The sequence below is a fragment of the Mustela lutreola genome, chromosome 15 (assembly GCF_030435805.1).
Source record: "Mustela lutreola isolate mMusLut2 chromosome 15, mMusLut2.pri, whole genome shotgun sequence".
Taxonomy (NCBI): domain Eukaryota; kingdom Metazoa; phylum Chordata; class Mammalia; order Carnivora; family Mustelidae; genus Mustela; species Mustela lutreola.
Window position 1 is genome coordinate 16,857,010 of NC_081304.1, and position 19,022 is coordinate 16,876,031.

Below are 19,022 nucleotides of genomic sequence, written 5' to 3' on the forward strand. Positions count from 1 at the left end.
GAGTCAGAGTCACCCATGGGCTCCTCTCCCAAAGAGCAACCCAGGCATCCGTCTGTCCATCAGTCCGTCCATCTACCCATCCATCTGGGTGAACACAGGGACCTGCCTACTGGGTGAGGGACACTGGCGTGGAAGCTGAGGAAAGGGTCTTCCCTACTACCCCAACTTCTTGCCTCTTTCTGCTCTCTGGCCCCAGAAGGGCTGCCCATGGGCTGTGGCTCTGCCTTCCCAGGCTGCCAGGATCGCATTCCTGGGAAGGGCCCAGGGGCAGGCTTGACTAGCTAGCTGCGGCTGTTTCCCTGCAAGGCCTTATGTGGCCGCAGATCATGTGGTGGGTGCCCTTCGGGGAAACGTCCCGCCTTGGCTTCTCACATGGTAGCAAAAAGGATGGTGAGAGCTGATGAGTCAGTTCTCCCTCACAAGGCTGGGCACGCTCTTGGTGGAAGGGTACGCAGTGACAGCTTGGGTGGCACACTGAAATGACGCTTTTCTACGGGGACTACCCATGGAGAGGTTTCCTATGGGAGGGGTCCTCACGTGGCAGTGTTTCCCATGGGGTGGGGCTCACAGGGCAGGTGTTGGGGAAGGTCCTGGTGGCATTTCTCTAACAGCAGGATTTACATTGGAGGGTGATGTGGTGGGCGCATCCACGGTGGAGGTCTCTTAGGACAGAACAGGACAGGCCGCAAGAGTGGGCTGGGGGATGTCCCGGGGGTGGGTCTCACGAGATCCACTACAACCAGCTCCCAGCCTGGCACAGGGCGTTTGGGGAAAAAGACAGGAGGACGGCCCAGGGAGGCATGGGGGCCCGTGCAGCCACCAGACTGGACTGGGGCCCGGAACCTGTCACCTTCTAAGGAGATGGGGAGGAGCCCTGCGATCTGAGATTAGGCCTGGCTTCATGGCTCTTGGTGGCTGGAGCTGTACAATGGGTTCCTTCTACTCTCCCTCCTGCCTGCACCCCTGCACCCACCTCAGACATCTTGGGGTGTCCTGGCAGGCACCAGCGCCCTAAAATCCAGTAGGGAAGGGGCCAAGGAAGATCCAAATCTTGAGTCTTTTCTCCTTTGAGGACGGAGGTCGCCCTCCCTTACCCTGGCATTGGTGGCTTTAAATATGTTTCCTAGAGTGAACTCTGGCCCCGAGCCCAGGCAGCATGGGCTAGAAGAGCAATCAACCTTGAACCAGTCCTGCTGCAGGCCCTTCCAAGGCTCACACTGACCCTCACGCCACCTCCCCACCCCGGCAGAGCTCCAGGACGGCTGGGGAAGCTGCTTGAGTCCCAGTCTCTGAGCCCGGAGCCCGGCAGGGGCAGAGCACCACACGGGAGACAGAGTGGGACGCCCTAGGCCTGGCTCAGGGCTGTTGGGCCACAAGAGTGAGCTCAGCCAGCCAGCCTCCCGAGCCGCTAGGCCCTCTTGTCGTCTGTAAAGGGAAGGGCTTGGGCAGCTGATCCCCCAGCAGGCACTCCAGCCCAGACCTGCCTCTTGGCTGGCAACTGCAGGACAAGAGGGAGATGATGGCGTGGTGGGTGGTGGTGGGCAGATGCTGCTGCCTCTGGGAAAGATGGAGCCATGGTCTGACCCCAAGGACCACAGGGTCGCGGCCTCTCTAACGTACTCCTGGCTGCACTGCTGAAAGACTGCTCAGGCCACAGCGTGCCAGTGGGAACATGAGGCTAAATGCATTTTTAAAGTTCTGCGCAGCTTCCCTTCCCAGCAGAGTTGAGCCCTTGGGCAGAGTTGGCAGAGGAGCTGCTGATTCTCTCCTAATTGCTAAATGAGGGATAAGCTATCAGAGGGCCGAGGGCTTAGTGACTGGGATTTCAGGAAGGTCTGGGAGGAGGCAAGGAACCAGGGGAATCCACTGTGTCTGCCGTGGATAGGACGTGCCTGGGACCCAAGGCCACTCTGGAATGTCTGCAAAGAAAGGGGCTTTGGGCAGGGATCTTGTTGGAAGAGGCATGGCGGGGGTGGGGTAGGAAGAGGGGGATGGTCTTGCTTTAAGAAAGGGAGCATGAAGTAGGGTGAAGAGCGTGGCCCTCAGCTCAGGCATCCCTGGTTCAAATCCTGGCATCACTCCTTCCTAACCATGTGACCTTGGGCAAGTCACACAACCTCTTAGCTTCCTTATCCGCAAGATAAGAATAAGCTTCGCAACATCTCCTGCCTCAGAGGCTGAGTGGGCATATTTAGTTCACATGTGCAGAGTGCTTGGCGCTCTACCTGGCCTGCGGCGTGCTCTATTATTTTCATTACTATTGACTTTGAACTCTTTCTTATATAACCTTATCTAAGATTCGGGACAGGTTACAGTTTCCCTATCAAAGGGGGTACTGGTAGAGGCTGCAGGAGAGGCCCCCTTGGCTCAAGCTCCCCTTTCGTGTCCCCCAGGTGGGGCGGGAGCCTGGCGCCCCTCCGAGGCCTGGTCATCCGGAGGGAGCAGGCTTCGGTGGGAAGGAAGGAGGTGGGTGATCCGGAAAGAAAAGCAGCCCCCCTCCCCCCACCCCCACCCCACAACAAATCGTTGCCAGGGAGGATGCGACCTCCTTGTCTTTAATTGCTGAGCTGAGCAGTCCTCCCGGAGAGTCTCGGGAAAATGGATATTTTTGGAAAACCTTCCCATCCCTTTGAAGATCAGATGTAGCAGGAGGGAGGGCCTTAAGGAGAAGGTCTGGAAGTCCTGGCAATGCCTCACCAGTAAATGAATTAATTAGTGCCTAATGATTAGGTACAATTCTGGGCTCCCAGGCACCACTGATTATATGGGTGTGTCCCTCACTTTCTGGGACTGGGGGCACCTGCGAAGGGCGAGTCCTCCAGACCTGGCTTCATGTCCAAGGAGCATCACCCCCAGCACCCCAGGGGCAGAGAGTTCCTCACCTATACCTCCCACCCATCCTGCAGGTGGAGAAACTGAGGCCTGGACAAGGCAGTGCAGAGGGTTCATAAGCCAGTTCCAGGTGGAGCCAGGGCTAGAACCCCAGACTCCCGGCTTGCACTTGAGGCAGCGGCTAATCAGCAGCTCGTACCCAGGCACGGACATCTTCCTTGGGGTCATGTTAAGTCACCCTTGGAGACAAGAGTGGAGTGAGCTCATGCGGAGAGACAGGGCTGTAGCCACAGAAAGCCTGGCCGGCTCCACTCAGCAGGGTGGACTTGACCATGGAGGCAATTGGGAGTCACAGATGGGTTGATGGGAAACCAGAGTCAGAGAGCCAGTGCCTTGGACTGGGGCAGTGGCTCTAGGGAGGGAGGGAAAGTCGGCTCAGAAGTGAACATCACTTTGGAGGTGAAATTGACAGGACAGAGATAGAAGGGCGTCCTTCTGGGAGCAGCCCTGTGGCACCCTGCCAGGCACCAGCCCCTGGGATCCCTGCACGGACTGGGCACACAGCACCAGGAGTGAAGCCTTGGCCCTATGACCCTGTGACCTTGGGCAGCTGTCAGCCTCTGCCTCCATTTCCTAACTGTAAACCGGGCCCTACTGTATTGGAGGCTGGTGGGTGGCACACGCCAAGCTCTCTTCTTAGGTCCTTCTGCCCTTCCCCCGTACTGTACTTCCTCCCCGCCCCCTCCTCTCGGGTCCAAGAACTGGTTGCAGACACAGGCACCTGTGTGGTCTGGCTGCTTCAGCCTCCTCTGACCCTCCTACCCCTCCTGGATTGCAGCCACCCCCCCCCCCCCCGAACACCCTTAATATAGCTGGTAAAGGAGAGGGGGCAAGAAGAGGAACGTGGGAGCTCTGAGCTGAAGCCAAGCACTCTGGCTTTCTCATCGTCAGACCAGGAGCCAAAGGCCATAAGAGGGAGAAAATATGTTAAGGTCACTCGGCAAGTCTCCAAGTGAACCACCTGGGGTCTGGTCACCCTCGGCACCCCCTTGGGACTCAGAGCCTAGGCTCACCGACCCCAAGAACCCACCTAGGTACTCTGCAGCCCTCTCTCTGACAGGACAGGGCCCCTGGCCTGCAGGTGCTGCTTTCTTCATAAGCAGGAGCTGTGAGTCATTGACAGGGGAGAGCAAATTAATTCTGAGGGTGACAGGTGGTGTGACAAGGAGCTGCAAAGCCTGGAGGTGGAGGCTCAGGAGGCCCAGGGTCTCGGGGTAGCAAGGTGTTTATGTGGGGATCAAGTATCCAACAGACCCTGGGCAGTCCTCCCTTGCCCCACCAGCTCCAAGAGCCTGCAAACGAGGCTCAGCCCCCTGCCTATGGATCTAAAACTGTGTCCCCCACCTCCTGGCTGCAGGGCCCTGGACGGACCTCCTAACCTTTCTGAGCTCCAAGTGGGGGTGATTCTGTTTCCTGCCCTAGCTCATAGGGCTGTTCTAGGCTGATCCTGACTAACCCAGTTTGTCAGACAGACTTGCAGGCAAATTTCAGCTTCTCCTCCTACCAGCTGGTGACCTTGGGCAAGTTCCCTAACCTCTCGGAGCCTTGGAAACCTCAGTGTGGTATGAGAACTATAGAGTTATGTACAGCATCACCCAGGGGTATTGTGGGAATCAGTGGTAGAGAGCACAGAGCTGGTCTTGGGTAAACAGTGGTTGTATCCACAAGACGTACTACAGTCCTGTCATCGTCAGGATTATTTCCCCCACCTCCAACAGGTTCCAAGCCCTCCCCATCCTGTCCCACTTCCCAGCAGAGGGTCCCCCCTTCCATAGGCTTCCTTACTTGTGGTGTTGTAGCGGACACCGTAGAAATAGGCGGGGCAGGGTCGAACCACCAGCTGCCCCGCCGGGCTCCGGGGCCAGCAGGTACCAATGAGGTCCACGGAAGCATTGCACTGCAGTCCTGGGGGCAGAGAGAGCTGGTGAGGCAGGGCGAGCTCCCCACTCCCACAGCCTCCCCAGGTCCCCACATGCACACACCAGCTGGGAATAAGATCGGAGCGATGACCCCCAGTGTAGAGATGATCTCATCTCAGGCAGAGGAGCCATCAAGGAAAGGAATCTGAATTTGACCCTATGGCACTAGGGAGCTGGCTTGGGTTCCAGAGTAGAGGAGGAACAGAGACAGCTGAAGGTGGTGTTGAAAGCTGAGATCTTGATGAGCATTTAGAGAAAATCCCGGACATACTTCCGGTCCTCCACTCTGTAGCCCGAGGATACTTCTCTCGGCCCCTCATTTGGTAGAGATTAGACTTCTGAGACTTCACAGTCTGGAGCAGCCTGGAACAGACCCAGCCAGTCCTCGAGCTAGCCCCCTGCACATGTCAATGGAACCAGACCACAACCACTCCGACTCTATGGTGAGGAACGGGTTAAATGAAGCTGGCCATGCTGTTCCCTCACTTGATAACCACACTTACTGAACACACAGTGTTTGCGTTTGGACTGTGCTGGGCCCTAGCGGAGGATTGATGGAGAAGGGAGCCACAGGGAGACAAAAGAGGGAGAAACCACCTAGGGGGATGGGAAAGGACACTGAACTAATAATGTGGGACACTCACTTCAGACGGGCTCTGCTACTAATTTGTTGTGTGACCATAGGCACGTCGCTTGCTCTTTAAGCCTTTGTGTCTTTATTTATTTTTTTTAAGACTTTTATTTATTTATGAGACAGAGAGAGCAGGGGGAGGAGCAGAGTCAGACAAGCAGACTCTGCCTCAAGCACGGAGCCCGACGAAGGGCTCCATCCCAGCACTCTGAGATCATGGCCTGAACCCAGGCCAAGAGTCAGACACTTAACCAACTGAGCCATCCAGGAGATGGACCACCATTTGTGTCTTTATAATAAAATGAAGAGGTTGGATCTGACCAGAAATTCTTAATCTCACTCTACTGGAAGCTTTAAGGGTTCACAGAGACTCTGAAGTTAAGTGAAAAAATTGGTGTATATACACATCTTAATTGGGAAAGGGACCGTGGCTTTCATTAGATTCTCAAAGAGATCTATGACTCCAAAAAGATGTCAAAGTCTAAATATTTTCCAAATATCCAAATATTTTTCCTTAATTGAAGAGCACTTCGGTGTTTTTTTTTTTTTTTTTTTAAAGGTCATTTGTTTGTCAGAGAATGGCGGGGGGCAGGGGAGAGAGCAGGAACAGGGGGAGTGGCAGGCAGAGGGAGAAGCAGGCTCCCCTCTGAGCAGGGAGCCTGATGTGGGACTCGATCCCAGGACCCTGGAATCATGACCTGAGCCGAAGGCAAACGTTTAACTGACTGAGCCACCCAGGCATCCTTTGAAGAACTCTTTGGGGTGGAGTGTGTGCATGTGTGTGTGTACGCCTGTCTCTTGGGGCAGAAGGGAGGCCACAGGAATGCTTCTGTGTAGGGAGGCTTTTAGTCTCCAGGGAGCGGGGTGGAAGGCTGGGTCGAGGATAGCCTTGGCACCTTGGCACCTCTTTCCCTGCCTTTGGGTGCCCTTATTCCACAAAAGCCTGGCACATGAGTCCTGTTGGGACCCAGTATGCCCGTCCCAATGGGAGAGGGTGAGTGATTCTTGGGGACAGGTGCAAGAATGCACAGACAAGCCAGGAAGAGCCACGAACCAATGCAGAGGCCACCACTTCAGGGCTGGGCATCAGATTGGCCAAGCCCTGGCTGGGGCCCACCTGCCATCTCCTCCCCATGTTAGCCTGATCTCAGTCTCTCTGGAAACAGCCCAGGGTTAGGTGGACGTCCTTCCCCTGCTGGATGCTGGGTGGTGCCCAGCAGTCCATGTACCCAGTGCTGGTTTTTTTTCTAATCAAAGTGATCCATAGGATGTTCCTGCAAATCGGGGCTTGGGGCAGAGGCCTTGAGATCAAGAGGTTTAACTGAAAGAGAAAGAAGTCTGGGTTGGAGCTTCAGGAACCCGGGGAGCTGGCGGGCTCTTGGTGCTGTGCCACAGTACAGCCTCTGTGAATGGCATCATGGTGTGGTAGGCAGGAGGAAAGCAGCTTGTGGTTGTAATCTCTCATGGGTCATGCCACTCATGCTGAACCACTCGTGCTGAGCCCAGAGGCGGGGGGAAGCTAGAGGCAACTGGCCACGGGAAGGGGAGGATAATATAATGGACCATGCTCTGGTTTTTCAAGGCCCATCGTCATCTATCTCTTCAGTGCTCATCCCCCTGCAATGTCATCAGTCCCTTTCTACAGATGAGAAAACTGAGGCACAGGGATGTTAAGCGACTTGCTCAAAGTCATGGGTCAACAAGTGAAAGAACCAAGAAGTATAGCCAGGTGTTTTTTACTTTAAATGGCGCGCTCTTTCTAATATGCCACATTTTGTGCCATTAAAGGGAGGAGAGAAAGCCCAGGAGGCAGCGGGGGAGGGAGCGACAGTTTTGAGGGCTGTGTGCTAGACATGTGCCAGGTACGTTGCATAGACCTTCTGATCAAATGATATCATTATACCTTCCTCAGACAGCTGCTCATTCATTCATTCACTCACTCACTCATTCACAGTGTCTCCTGAGCTGGGCACTGAGAATAGCAAACCAAACGTCATGTGTGGCAGCACCAGGAACTTGTCTATCATGCTCTCTCAGCATAGGAGCTGCCCTCCACCCTCCACCCTCTGCCCTCCCTTCCCTCTCCCTCTCTCTCTTACCCTGGACACTTCCCCAGAGCCCCTTTGGCAAAGAACAGAGGGCCAGGCATGGCCGGGCACCAGCCATAGCCAGGATCAGACTAGAGCCAAGGCAGAAACCAGTTACTAAGCAGATGGCCCTTCTGACCTCGATGACCTTGTAGCAGCCAATGGCTGGAGCCCTGACCCACCCGCAGCTGGTAGGTAGGTATGAGGGGTGGAAGCAGGTGGAACAGCCATTATTTGCCTCTCGTCTGGTACGGATTAGGGTTCCTTAGCACCTACCATGGATCTCACACCACCTGCTGTGGTGAGTGCTGATTCTCTCCAATTTACAGGTAAGGAAACTGAGGCCCAGGCAGTCAAATTGTTTATGCAGAATCACACAAACACTAAGAGGTAGAAGTTGGGTTTGACACCTGTCCCGGGCTCTTCCCAGGGCACCACAGAGGTCCCCAGTCTGGGCCACTGGCCCTCATAGCATTTGGTTGCACAGTTTCTAGCCCCTGCTGCCGCAGTGCCTCTCTCTCTCTCTCTTCCCCCCTTCTACCACCCCCACCCCACAACTCACAGAAGGCTGAGTAGGGCGGAGAGGGCGGGTAGGAAGCAGGGTAATATTAACATTGACGTGACCTTTACATTAAGAGCCCGGAAAATTCTGGACGGAATGAAAGTCTGTGTGCGAGAAGGGAAGAAAGGGGGTGGGGGGCAGGCTTTAGAATAAAGGGTAGAAGCCATCAGCAGCATCACTGCCTGCCGGGTGGGCGGGGTCCGGTGGAGGGGCGTAGCCATACGGGGGCGTGGCCAGAGGCCAGGGCCAATCAGAAGCGGCGAAGAGGTCTGGCCTTGGAGAGACCAGCATTCAAGTATGGGGCGAGGACTTAGGGTTGTAGGGAGCCGCCTGAGCAGTAAATGCAGGGTGTTAGAAGAAGAAAGGCTGGAAGAAGAGGGGCAGGAACCCAAAAGTCGAGGGAAGGGAGGAGGCTGCAGAACAGGCCTCAGGGGCCATACCTGGCGGTGGGCGCTGCCCAGCAGACCTCCCACCCCGACTGCCTCGAAGGCACCTTCCTGCAAAGTGCCCAGCCCTTCACAGCTCACGCCGGGATTTCAGTTCACCGCGCTGCGGACACGCGGTCCCTGGAGATCAGGCAGAACCCGGGTGTCCAAAGGGGAAGGGTGTGTAGGACTTGGGGCGGGGAGAACCAACAGTTGCAGAACACTACTGCATACCAGGCTGTGTAAAGGGTCCTTCTGGGAACCCAGGCCACTCATTCAATCTATTTAAGCACTTGAAGAGAAGAAAAGGGGATGGGAGCAAGTGGAGAAGGAGAAGGAGGGGGAGAGAGGAAATAGAAGGAGACAAAGACACTGAGAGGAAAACAGGGAAAGGTAGACAGAAAGTCAGGAGAAAAAGGTACCGGGAAAAATAACTCTAGAGGTGCTGGGGGTGGGGAGGGCATGGATCTCCTAGTTGGGAAGGGGAGAAGGAAGGTAGGGAAGTCTGGGTGTCTCTCAGCATCGGTGCTATAAAGACCTAGAGGTCATGGCTGTTGAACTCTAATTCTTGAGCCAGTGTCCCCTCCATTTGTCCCCCTGGCCTAAATGCCCAATCCCTCCTGCTCTCCTGGGGGTTATTTTCCCTACTTGGATAGCATAGTTGTGGGGTGAGGAGCACTCTGGACAGGAGTAAACCAGTCTTGCAAAGAGCTAAGCCGATTTACCAGCCAGAAGCAAAAAGCCTGAGCTACTATTATCGTCAACCGCTGCCCACACCAAGCTGTTCCAGGATGCCCCTCCTGGCCAATTAAGTCCTAGATGGGGAGGAATAATGGCTTTGCTCTTTATTCAACAAGTTTTTACTGACCACCTAAGAAACTTTTTAGGAGCTGGGGACACAGTAATGCATAGGAATACAGTAACGCATAAAATTAGTGCCCTGCCCTTAGTTGAGGATGGGAGGTAATGGGTGCAGCAAACAGACAGACAGACAGACAGACAGACACAGAGCTGTTAAGCAGTAAGAAATGCTACTAGGAAAAAGCAAGCAGGGTAAGGAGATAAAGAGTGCCAGGACTGCTCTTTCAATTTGGTGCTAACATTAAAACAGAAACCTAAAGGGAGTAAGAGAGGGGGCCACGTGCACATCTGGGAAAAAAGTGTTCTAGATAGGGGGAACAGCACATGCAAAGGCCCTGAGGCTAGTGTGTACTTGGCATATCTGAGGTTTTGACATTCCTATCACTTGGTGGCTTGCCCCCTCCTTAGTGAGGCGGCTAGGTCCTTTAAGTGTTTTTTTCTGGAGGCAGGGGGTGGAGCTGAATGGGCTAAAGTAATGCGTAAGACTAGTCCTGGGGCTTCCTCCATCTCCAAATGCACACTCTGATGTTTGTGGGAGCACTGCAGTTAGAAGGTCCAAAACCTGTGCCAGTGGAGGTAAGAGGAGAGAGGAACAGTGTGGACAGTTCCCTCTTGCCTCTGACAAAACCCCTGCTGAGTCAGGGTCCCTGGGAGGGGGGCGTTTTAACAAACCCAGTGAGAACCCTTTGAAGGTGGCCTACTTAATGCTTGTGCACAATTGGGCATGGGTTTCTCGCCTCAAGTAGATGACATAATTCCTTTCCCAGCAGGCTCAGTGTCCAAAAGCGCCCAGCAGATCCTTCTTTCATAGAGAATTTCAGAAGGAAATCAGAATCTGGTTCTAGTCCCCAGTTATTTTGGGTGTCCCATCAGTGGCCTCTGAGTGAACCAAAGGAGGTGGGCACCTAGCAGCAGCCCCGCAGTTGCATGGTTCAGCTTAAGAGAGGAACTCAGCCAAAGCTGCCCATAGGGTGGCAGGTGGCCCAAGGACAGTCTCTGAAACAGACACACTTGCCTATTCAGAGGAAGGCACTGTTGGGATAAAGGGGTTGGGGCTCTGCCTGGGACTCTGGCATGGAGAGGGTGGCAGAGGGCAGGCCGAGAGTCCTGCTCTTGCCTCCACCCCCTTGTGGCTGAACTGCCTCTTTTATGGCTGGGTAGAATGGAAAGATACCTTTGCGGGTGTGTGACTCATCAGGACAAGTGGGTAGGAACCTCCTGTCCTGTGGGTTTGTGAGCTCTCCATTTTTGCATCACTGGCACCTAGTAGAGTGCCAGGCGCATAGTAGGTCCTGAAGGAAATTGGGGGCTGTGTGTAAACCCTGTACATGTGTGGGAAACTGCAGGGGTGAGAGGCCACACCTGACCCTGGGGACGATGCCTCTCCGGGCAGCCATGTATGTGGTGGCCCATTTAGTTCAAATTTTGGGGCTACTGTGTGTGCTTGGGCAAGTTACTTAACCTCTCTGAGCCTTAGGTTCCTATTCTATAAAACGAGGATAAAAGTACTTCCTGACAATATTGTTATGATGGCTGAATGAGATTCAAGTACTTAGAATGGTGTCTGATACTCAGTAGGTACTAAATAACTATTAACTATCATTATTAACATTCATGACCTTAAGACGGAGGGTAGGAACGAATGACCCTGGGTCCTTATCAACGGTATGAGTTCATTTGTCTCTGATGTCATTAGTCAATAATTCTATTACTTTCTGGCATTGTCATATTCATGCCATGATTTTATGATCTGCCAAGTCTGTGATCTGCCACATGACAGAGCTTTGACCCTAGGGACCCACCCTCTCCCTGCTCCTGGCATGTGAGAGGACCCCCCAAAGGCCCCAACTCAGTGCCAGCCACCCCGGCCAGACGCCCAACCATCTGTCCCAGTCCCTCCACCCCACCCTCACCATCTGTCTCTACCAGTGCCCATCGGTCTGGGTAGATCTTGGCAATGGAAGACAAATAGCTCGTTCTCTGGGGCTCTTGTGCCGGGTAATGGATTGTATGCCATGAAGCCCGCCAGGCTGCGCTGGGCGGAGGATAGGGGCATGGCGTATAAAATCATCGGGGAATGAATGACACTCATCAAGGCCTCTTGCCTCCAAGGACAGGTGACACCTGCATGGGCTCACAGACGTCACGCCTCCACACACAACGAGCAAATGGATGAAGGCTGACCCGGCCCCAGTGCATGGGGGACTGCGGGCAGGGCCTTTCATCTCGGACTCAGCCCGCAGACAGGTGTCTTCCCTCCCTGTCTCTCTCTGCTAGAACTCCAGACTCTTGCTCAAGAATCTTCCAGTTCCCCATGGCCTGGCTTAGCCGACTTCACAGCCAGCTGTTCCAGGCTCCCAGTAACCTCCCCAGGCTTACTGTTCTTCCCTCCTCACGCCTCCCCTGTCATTCCACCAAATCCACCTGCTGGTCTTGGGTCAGCTCTAGCTTCAGCTCAGAGCACTGGCTCTTCGCTGCCGGTTTGTGCTCAGAGTCTCTCAGAGACTCACTGTGAAAGTGACTCCTTCAGGAAGCCTTCCTGGATTCATACCACCCCTGATCTATCCTCCCCGCCACCTCTAGTATAATGAGCCATTCATGGCGAATGCCTTCCCCTCACTGCAGCTCTATACAGTTTGCACTTTCGAACGCCTGCTGCTGTTACCAGCAATCATACACGGTGCTCAGTAGTGGCACAGCTCTCTGCAGTCTGTAACAGATGGCCACAAAACTCCGTCCATTTATTTGTTACAGATCCTTGTGGCAGGCGCCACCCCTTCCCCAACTTTATAGCTTGGACAAAGTGAGGCTCAAGGGGGTCAATGGCCTGCTCATCTCTGGGGCTGCTAGAGGGGGCCCCTAGGGCAGAAGGACAAGACAGCGCCGTGGTGAGCATGGGACCCAGTTGGCCTTCTCCAAATCTGGGGCTCTTCTGCTCCCCCAGGCTCCTCCCACAGTGAAGGCCCAGTAGGCCAGGCGGCAGCTGCCCTGAGGCCCAGGTTCAGAAGCTCATGCCTCCTGCTTCCCTGTGGGCGCCCTGTGGCCCCCTCTCTGCCAGCATGTGCCCGGTGCTCGGCTTCCCAGGGCACATATTTATGGGTTTGACTCCGGACCAGATAGTGAGCCCCTCTTTGTCCCCCTCATGCCTTCCGGGGGTCCCAGTGCACAACAGTGCTCAATGCACAAGTTGGATTGAATCAAGGAGAGACCTGAAGAGGAAACCGAGTCACTGAAAGTGAGCCTCCTGAAGACCTTCCAGCGCTGGGCCCTTGGCTGGGCCGCAGCCTTCCCAGGAGCCCTGGGTCCAGGGTCCACACCCTGAAAAGTCAGAAAAGACCCGGCCTTGGACGTCACAGGCCTGACTCTCCCATGCCTCGGTTTCCTCACCTGTACAGACATTGAGTCTTAAACTCTCATGAGAAGAAAGATAATTCTACAAAAGGACTTTGCAAATGGTGTGCTTGTACAAGTTAGGAGTAATATGTGTAGTTATGCCATATTTTCTACAGAGCAGGTATAAAGCCAGGATGCCTCGGCTCCAACCTTGGCTCTGGGACTTACTAGTTTTTTTCCTCTGTGCCTTGGTTTCCCTAGGTGTAAGTGAAAATTGGGTTACTATCTCTCTAGTACTTCCAAGAGCGCCAGATGTGGAGTTAGCACCCGACGGGTTTCTGGCAGCAGAGGACAGCAGCCCCCCTTCCCCACCATGGGGACCCGAGTCACAGCCCAGCCCTTGGCTCCATTGGTTCTCACAGCAAGGGCTGGGGTGACTCCCCCATTGCCCGCCCCACGGCTGATGCTGGGACCTCACAGCAGCTCTCCTTCCCACCAACTTCAGGGCCCTCCTGAGCACAGTTCTCTACAGAGGGGTGATGAGCTGCATGGGGTTCGGGAAGAGAAATCTCTCTACTCTTCCTGTCTAGGGGCAAGGCTCTGTGTGCAGAGGATGGGGCTGTGGAGACCTGGAATCTTGCATGACAAGGGGAGGGAGACTCACCAGAGATGTTGCTGACCAGCGACAGGCTCTCACAGTGCTGGTCCTGGAAGGAGGCGGAGATTGGGTTCAGCCCCAGCAGGAGCAGGGCCTGTGGACACAGAGAGGCGAGGGACTTGGTGAGACCATGTGGGGAACTTCCTGCTTCCCCTCACTTCCTGCTCACCCCAGCTTGCCCTCCCCCTAACCCCATGTCCTCTGTGTCTGGAAGGTCTGGAGCTGCCCTGCTCTAGAAGGGCTTGGAAGGGAAGTGGGTAACAATAGTAGGAGCCTAGATTCCCAGGACGATGGTTCCCTGGTTCCTGAGGGCTGGGTCTTCGTGGAGGCTGCGCCTGAGGAAGGCTGAGGCTGTGCTCAGAGGACTCCCATCCCTACCCATCTAATCACCAGTCCCTGCAAATTCGGCCTCATTCTTCACAAAGCCTTTTCTATCTGCCACGGGTCTTACTTGTCCCCGGGGCTGCGGTGGCTGTCTGTGTTTCCAGATGAGAAACAGAGGCCCACAGTGCTGAAGGGGTACATACATGTCTCTGGAAAGATGCCTGCCCTATTCCAAGGAGAATTTTCGCCCCGTAACTTCCCAGGGGTTCCATGTTACTCTGATTCTAGAATTTCAGCCCACATGGGAGGAGAGTGACAGGGTCCCCTTCAACTAACACCCTCACACAATCACTATGCCCCCCTCCCTTGAGGTCACCCTCCACCACACACATATGGATTTAGAGTCCAAAGAGCCCTGGCATCCAGGCCTGGTTTCACTGTGTTGCCGGAGGCAGGTTACTTGACGTCTCTGGGCCTTATTTCCTCACGTGGAAACAGTCCTCCCTCCCAGGTTCTCCCGATGCACTGTTTGTAGGAGTCCTTTACGAGTAGCACAGCATGACCCGCAAGGACAAGCACTTTGTTTTGTTCACGGTGCTCAAATTCCCTGACTACCTCCATGGACCGTCCTGTGTTTCAGATCTACAAAGGGCACTCCACAGGTTTTTATTTAGTCACAGGTCAGAGGCAAGGCAGTGGTCTCCCCTGGGATTTGAGGTTCAAGAGGATAAGAAGCATGTGAGGGGCTGGGGTACGGAGTGGGCATTGTAATGAGCCCCTCCTTCTGTTTGTTGGGACGTACGTGGGTGCCGATGACCAGCACAGCCTCGTCTGCCTGACCGGGGTCCCAAGGCAGGGAGCCTCACGGGAGGTGGCTCTCCACCTGACCACCCTGCTCCCTGCTCTTTCTTCCAGGGTCTCCTCCCTGAATCCCCCTCTTAGGCCCCCCGGTGATGGTATCTCAGCTCCAGTTCATTTCCACACAGTCCGCAAACGTCTCTACAGAACTTCAGAAACAAGACAGGAAGATGTAGACGCTGTCTTAGCCACTTCCCAGCGGGGAACTAAGATGGGGAGAGAGCTAGAGGCTGGTCCCATGGCCAGCAGGTCTCTGTGTTGGAACAGCACACAGCCTTGGTGCCCAGCCCTCTGGGACCAGGGCGAGGAAAGCAAGGCACCCACCTTGGGTCCAAATTTTCAAGGGGTGCCAAAAAGACACATAATATTTTAATGCAACATTTTTTAAAACTCTAAATTAATGCAAAATAATTCCACGATGAACAAAATATCAAAAACTTCTTAAGAAAGACAGGCTCTTTAACAGTGCTGGGCCTACTCCTACCCTGCCCCTCCCCATCAGTGCCACCCACCTTCCCCAGTGGCTGCTCCTTCCACTCCCATCTCACGACAGAGGCAGGCTCTACTCCCTTCTCTCCCACCTTCCATTCCAAGATGGAATCAAGGGCTCCCCACTCTGGTCAGAATCCATCCCACACCCTACCTCCTGCAGGAAACGCCCCTGGACCCAAATGATTCACCCACACGTCCCCTCAGCACATGCCTGAGTCCTTCGTGGGCTTTGTTCTATTCCCTTGCTAGCACACTCCTGTCACGTCGTAGGAGTCTTTCTGCTCTGACTGGGCCAAACTGCAGTCTGAGAAACATATCCCCAGCCCTGTGCCCCCGCTCTCTGCCCAGCACTCGGGACACTCAGCTAACTCGTTCCTGGGACTCGCAAGTGATTAGAACAAACCCATTCATCTCTCTGGCCCCAAGGAGCTTCCAACACTTTATTAATCAGTAATTAAGCTTCACAGTCCCCAGAGAGGTGGAGAACTATCTTTACCCTCATTTTCCAAATGGAAATGCAGGAGAGAGAGGAGGAAGCCGCTAGACTAGCCAGCAGCTCTTGCTAGTTAAGCAGAGTGTGTCCTTGCTGGCAAACCTGCATTGCTCAGCTCACCACAGGGCTCTGTGCTGGGCCCAGAAAGGGACCACTCTGCTGGGATGGCCAGAGACCCCTTCTAGAAGGGGGTTAGGAATCCCTGCCCCAGCTTGTTCCCCCACCACGGCCTCTGCCACCTCCCAACACACAGACACACACAGAATGGAAGCGGGGCTCCCAGAGTCAATGGTCACAGGCCAACGAAGGAACCTGGAAATGCTCTATTTGAAAATATCAGCCCCCCACCCCCGACATTCCACCATTCTCCTTCTAATCCTGAAACCCGGCTTTGTGCTTTGCATCTTGGTCTTTCAAATCCCCCTTGAAAACACACGCGTCCTATCCACACTGAATTACTTATCAATGTCCAACCGCCAGATGGGGCAGGTGTCCCCTCACCTTTGCCTTTGCGGTTCTTTACGCCCCCCCCCCTCGCGCCCCCTCCTGGCCCACCACCTCACCCAGTCAGCCCTGCAGTCCTCGAGAGCCAGTTCCGGAGGCCACCCCCACCCCTGGCCCCCGCACCTTGGCAGCACTTTTCCCCAACACTCCAGAGCAAAAGCAACACGGTCACGGCGTCAATGGACCCAGGCTCCCGTGCACGTGGCCACAGACCCAGGAGCTCACGATGCTCACAGACCATGAACCCGTCTCAGTACAAAGCACTGCCTCCCCTCAGTTCTGATTCCTGGCAAAGACACAGGCCAGAAGATCTTCGCTTCCTGCCTTAATGTCCTAGGGTTTGCAGAAGAGCAGAGGAAATCCAGATTCATCATGAAACCGGACTAAACGCCATGCAAAGGGCAAACGGCAAGCCTGACCTTGGCCAGCTGCCTGTAACCTTGACCTTGACATCACACATGTGATGGTTCACAAAGTCATTCTCTACCAACAGGGTTTGCACTGTGCCAAGGAAAATGCTTCTTCAAATTCCTGAACCAACCTCTCATCTCAGGAAAGCTCAGGTCTATATAGAATCAGTATCTGTACCATGTCTTGCTCTGTGGAAGGACTTGCAAAGGCTTCTGGCTTATTCTTGAATCACACTTCCAGGAAAAGCCTGGGATGTTCCTGTATACTTCCTCTCTGCCGAACACTTTCCAGGTTATTGTTTGTTTCCTTCTAAGGCTGAGAGTTCTCGATCTGGGTCCACAAACACACAAGAGCCTGTCAGGAAAGCAGCGTGTGGTGCATAATGACAACCATTTTCCCCCGGGGAGGGCGCAGAGCTTTCTCCACAGCTCAGGGAGCTCTTGCACCCAAAGTAGATGGCCAGAGCTTACGGTGGATGGGGTCACATCAGAGGCTTGGGCCTCCATCACATCGGACATGTCATACTCTCCCAAAGCAAACCTAAGCCGGTTTGGACCTAGGAACCGCCACCTCCTTGGGCCGCTCCGCTGGCTCCTCCCCGCGGTCATTAACTCCAGTGGCTGGCTCTCCTTTCAGAGCTGTTTCTCACAAACCAAGTTTTCAGGACTATGTGAGGTTTACCATTCCCCTCCAGCTGGTAGAGAAGACAAAAATGGCCCTAGGAAGCGGAAGCTGGCAAAGCTGACGCCTCACTTGTGTGTGCCAGCCCGTGGCCCCAGGGCCCCAAACAAAGCCAGTGCCTCAGTGACAAATCTCTCCGCTCACCAGAGCCAAACCTTGAGCGCAAAATCTGAGAAGGCCAAGGGTGTGCTGCTGCTGGATTCCAGCATCACAGAAAATGACTGTTCAAGGACCCAGTGGGTCCCTGACGGGGACGGCTGTGTGGAAAGCAGATGCGGCAGGTCTCATGCTCCCTATTTTAGAGGGGTTTTAGTTAAGGTGCCCAAGGTCACAGAGCTGTTTTTAGCAGCTGGGTGGGGACTAGGAGCCAGAGAGCAGACTTTCAAGCTGATGGAGGCTGGAAGAAGGGGGGTGGCCCAGATCAGGGCAGGCTGAGAAAGAAAGGGTGGACAGAGGGGAGGGAAGGGTGCAGGGGCTCTCAGAGAGGGAGAGTGGGGGTCAGAGTCTGACAGCTGATGCCCCCCCCCGCCCCGCCCAGCCCCCTGCAGGCCAGCACGAAGGCTGGAATTGAAGCTGCCATCCCGATTCCCAGTGTGACTCTGGCATAAAGGTTAATCACCCCCAGAAAATGCTTATTAGAGGCCATAAATAACTACGCTGAAGCTCAGTCCGCTCCTTAAGGCACAAAAGTGCAATTTCCTTTGATGGGATGATTGGGTAATTAACCTTTTAGGGAGGGTCCTTTAAGGGCTATGGGGAGGGAGGAGAAGGATGGCCTGGAGGCACCGGGGGCTGCCTCCACCCCTCCGAAAGTTCAGGATGAGCAAGGAGAAGAGCCTGCCTTCCTTCCCCTGGCATGACTACCTCTGGTGCCGGGCTTGGGAGAACCCCCCCTCCCCACCCCGCCTCCTCCTCCCAAGCCCCAGGAAAATCTCTCTTGGAGGGGGCAGGGTGGAGGGGGAGTGGGCAAGACACAGCCACAGCCGCATTCAGCAGCGTAAACCCTCAGCAAGATCCCTCCAGCTACTGCTGGGTTCTGTCTTCTCCTGCTACTGATTTGTGACTTTGGGTGAGTCGCCTGGGCCCTCTGGGCGATGAGATCTCTCCTACCTGCACCGCAGGGACATGAGCCACCTGGGGAAAAGACAGAGAGAGATGACTTCTGAAATTCAAAGTTTTTTCGCAGGTGTCCATGGGGTCCCTACCACAACCTGATCACTCTGGGCCTCCGAATCTAACTTGGTTTTCGAGAGAGTTGAACTAGGGGAGGGTTCCCACAGTGTCATCTATGGGCCTCGCTAGGATCATGTCTTTATCCATTTGTTCCACGGACGCCTGGGCTGTTTCCATGTCTCTACTCTTGTAAATGACGCTGCTGTGAACATGGGGGTGCACATATCCCTTCGAGATGGTGATTTCATTGCCTTTAGACATATACCCAGAAAGGGCAATGACTAGCTCATGTAAAATTGCTATGTTTAATTATTTGCTGTTTCCAAAGTAGCGGCACCAATGTGCATTCCCACCAGAAGGGATTCCCTTTTCTCCACAACCTCACCAGTGCTTGTTATCTCTTGCCTTTTGGGTTTTGTCCTTGTTGTTGTTGTTCTCCTCGTTATTTTTAAGCCCAGTGCAGGTCTTGAACTCACAACCCTGAGATCAAGACTTGAGCTAAGCTCAAGAGCTGAATGCTTCACTGACGGAGCCACCTGGGTGCCCCTTTCCTTTTTTTTTTTTTTTTTTTTGTCAGAGAGAGTGAGCACAGGCAGACAGAGTGGCAGGCGGAGGCAGAGGGAGAAGCAGGCTTCCTGCTGAGCAAGGAGCCCAACTCAGGACTCGATCCCAGGACGCCGGGACCATGACCTGAGCCGAAAGCAGCCGCCCAACCAAC

At 54.5% G+C, this 19,022-nt stretch overlaps 1 protein-coding gene across 3 annotated transcripts in view; it reads right to left on the reverse strand.

Moving 5' to 3' along the window:
• The window catches only part of CRHR1 (corticotropin releasing hormone receptor 1), a 50,748-nt gene that overhangs the window by 17,484 nt on the left and 14,242 nt on the right, over positions 1-19,022 (reverse strand). For all 3 annotated transcript variants that reach the window (XM_059149064.1, XM_059149066.1, XM_059149065.1), the window contains exons 2-3: positions 13,375-13,462; positions 4,678-4,797 (exon numbers count right to left, since the gene is read on the reverse strand). In XM_059149064.1, coding sequence (XP_059005047.1) covers positions 4,678-4,797; positions 13,375-13,462 — 208 coding nt within the window. The remainder of the gene's footprint in view (positions 1-4,677; positions 4,798-13,374; positions 13,463-19,022) is intronic.